The sequence below is a fragment of the Gekko japonicus genome, unplaced genomic scaffold, assembly GCF_001447785.1.
Source record: "Gekko japonicus isolate JY-2015 unplaced genomic scaffold, Gekko_japonicus_V1.1 scaffold56, whole genome shotgun sequence".
NCBI classification, from domain to species: domain Eukaryota; kingdom Metazoa; phylum Chordata; class Lepidosauria; order Squamata; family Gekkonidae; genus Gekko; species Gekko japonicus.
In genome coordinates this window covers 309065-311970 of record NW_015169779.1, presented here as the reverse complement: position 1 = coordinate 311970, position 2906 = coordinate 309065, and the positions used below count along the sequence as shown (strand labels likewise).

The following is a 2906-nucleotide window of genomic DNA, read 5'->3' as shown; positions in this document are numbered from 1 at the left end:
CTGGCGATCATTGGGAATCCAGATCCTTCATTGTTACCCCTAAATCGCAGTTTGACTTAGTACTGGGGAGTCCCTGGTTGTTTACCCATGACCCTTACATCTTGTGGGAAGAAGGGGTTGTCAAATTTGTGTCGGCTAAATGTGTAGATCACTGCTGGTTGGACTCGTGGGGGGACCAGCCGACCGCACAGTTCCCCTGCGGCGCTTTGCAGCCGGAAGAGTTAGCTTCTTTGCCTCGAGAGTATAGAGACTTGGCGAAAGTGTTTGGCGAAGATGAAGCTAACGAATTGCCCCCCCATCGCTCTACTGACTGTGCTATTGAACTTTTGCCTGACTGTAAATTACCTAAAGGTAAAATCTATGCGATGGGGCCGGCTGAGAAAGTTGAACTGCGGAACTTTATTGATAAAAATCTAGCCCGGGGTTTCATTCGCCCGGCTTCCTCCCCTTTCGCCGCGCCTGTACTTTTCCGAAAGAAGAAAGACGGGGGGCTTAGATTGTGCACTGATTATAGGGGTCTGAACGCTGTTTCTTTGTCCAATGCCTACCCCCTCCCGCTAATCAAGGACTTGGTAGCTGAGGCCACCAAGGGCAAAATCTTCTCGAAACTTGACCTCCGAGATGCATATTTCCGTGTGCGCATTCGGGAGGGGGATGAAAGTAAGACTGCATTTAATACCCCTTTGGGGCAGTTTGAGTACCTCGTTATGCCCTTCGGGCTTCAAGGGGCTCCGGGGGTCTTCATGAACCTAATCAATGAGGTCCTACATGAGTTCTTGTTCAAAGGAGTGGTCCTTTACCTTGATGACGTGTTGCTGTACTCTCAGGACCTCCCGTCGCATATTAAATTGGTGCGCCAGGTCCTTAAGCGACTTTATGAACACCACCTGTTTGCAAAGCTGTCAAAATGTGAATTCCACAAGACATGCATTGACTTTTTGGGTTATCGCATCTCTGGGGGGAAGGTGGAAATGGACCCTGCTAAAATACAGGCTGTACTTGACTGGGAACCCCCCAGGACCCGCAAACAATTGCAAATGTTCCTCGGATTCGCCAATTTTTATAGAAATTTCATCCAGAATTTCGCTCAAATTGCCCTTCCTCTGACTGATTTGCTAAAGACCAAGGGGAAGGGTTTTGATGCTACGAAACCAGGCGCCCCGCTTAAATGGTCCCCTGCTTGCGCAGAGGCTTTTGAGAAACTTAAACTGATGTTCACCTCTGAGCCAGTGCTGGCGCGCCCTGATGAAACTAAAAAATTCATTGTCCAAACTGATGCCTCGGATGTGGCAATGGGGGCCGCTATTTTGCAAGAAGGGGAAGATGGTCGTTTACACCCCCTCGCATTTGTGTCTAAAAAGTTTTCTGACGCTGAACGAAACTGGGGGATTTGGGAGAAGGAGGCATCAGCGATCCGGCTGGCTCTCTCCACTTGGAGGCAGTGGTTGGAGGGGGCGCAACTGCCATTTGAAGTCTGGACTGACCATAAAAATCTGGAAATGCTGAAATCCCCCCGTTCTCTCAACGCTAAACAACTTCGTTGGGCGGACTTCTTTGCTAAGTTTCGATTCACTCTTCGTCATTTCCCTGGGACGGCTAATTCCCTGGCTGACGCGCTCTCACGCCTCCCACAACATGACAGTCAGCGTGAAATCATCATGGACTCTGTTTTTTCCCCCTCCCACCTGGGGGGGGCTGTGGTCACCCGTGCGCAAGCGCGCTCGATTCCGCGCTCTGATGAAACTTCGCCTTCCCTTTTCCCTATGGGGGGGGGGCCTGGGTTCAGAAATATCTGTCTGCTTTTACTGCTGAGGATGATTCCTCCCTGAAAACGTTGCCGGATTGTGTCCGTAGCCCTGAAGGTCTGATTTATTCTGGAGACAAACTGTATGTGCCTATTTCAATGAGGAGGGAGGTGATGGAGTCTGCTCACGGTTCGAAACTGGCAGGGCATTGGAGTTTTGTTAAATCTCTGCAACTCATCCGCAGACAGTTCTGGTGGCCACAGATGCGCAAAGACCTCTTGACTTTTGTTCGGTCCTGCCAAACCTGTGCCTTGACTAAACCCAGAGTGGGCAAGCCTCCTGGTCTTCTGCAGCCACTCCCTACCCCATCGAGACCGTGGGAAGTGGTGTCCATGGACTTTATTACTGACCTCCCTGTGAGCAAAGGGAACACTGTTATTTGGGTGGTTGTTGATTTGTTTTCTAAGCAAGCTCATTTTGTGCCTTTTCCTTCCTTGCCTACAGCTCAGAGGTTGGCGAAATCGTTTATGTCTCACGTGGTGAAAATTCATCAATTACCTGCTAAATTAATTTCTGACAGGGGGACCCAATTTGTTTCTAAGTTTTGGAGGGAACTTCTTTCCATTTTAGGGGTGGAACAAGGGCTCAGCAGCGCGTATCATCCTGAGACTGACGGACAAACAGAACGAGTTAATCAGACCCTGGAGCAATATCTTCGTTGTTTTACTAATTATCAACAGAATGATTGGTGTGAATTGTTGCCTCTTGCTGAATATTGTTATAACAACACTGTCCATAGCTCCACGGGCATGTCTCCTTATAAAGCTGTTTCTGGTTACGACAGCCCCCCCTCCCTTTCTTGGAGGGGATGGGCCAACGTCCTGTGGGGGATGCTGATACATGGTGTATGTCCTTGCAAAATGCATGGCCTCTGCTATGCCAAACACTTGACGCAGCCGAGGCTGCTTACAAGACCCAGGCAGACAAGGGTAGGGTGGTGGGGTTTGATCTGAAACCTGGGGATCTTGTGTATGTCTCGACCAAGAACATTAAGATGCTGCGGCCTAGCAGGAAATTGGGGTGGAAGTTCATTGGTCCATTCAAAGTGCGTAAAGTCATAAATAATGTGGCGGTTGATGTTGTTTTGCCTAAGAATTTACG

At 49.3% G+C, this 2906-nt stretch overlaps 1 protein-coding gene across 1 annotated transcript; it reads left to right on the top strand.

Moving 5' to 3' along the window:
- Nucleotides 1-236: 236 nt before the first annotated feature.
- Nucleotides 237-1860, top strand: LOC107115123 (RNA-directed DNA polymerase homolog; the record flags this gene model as incomplete). Its single annotated transcript, XM_015416746.1, has 2 exons — nt 237-791; nt 1855-1860. Coding segments are annotated over 2 exons (561 nt in total), but the record flags the coding sequence as incomplete, so codon positions are not given.
- Nucleotides 1861-2906: the final 1046 nt, after the last annotated feature.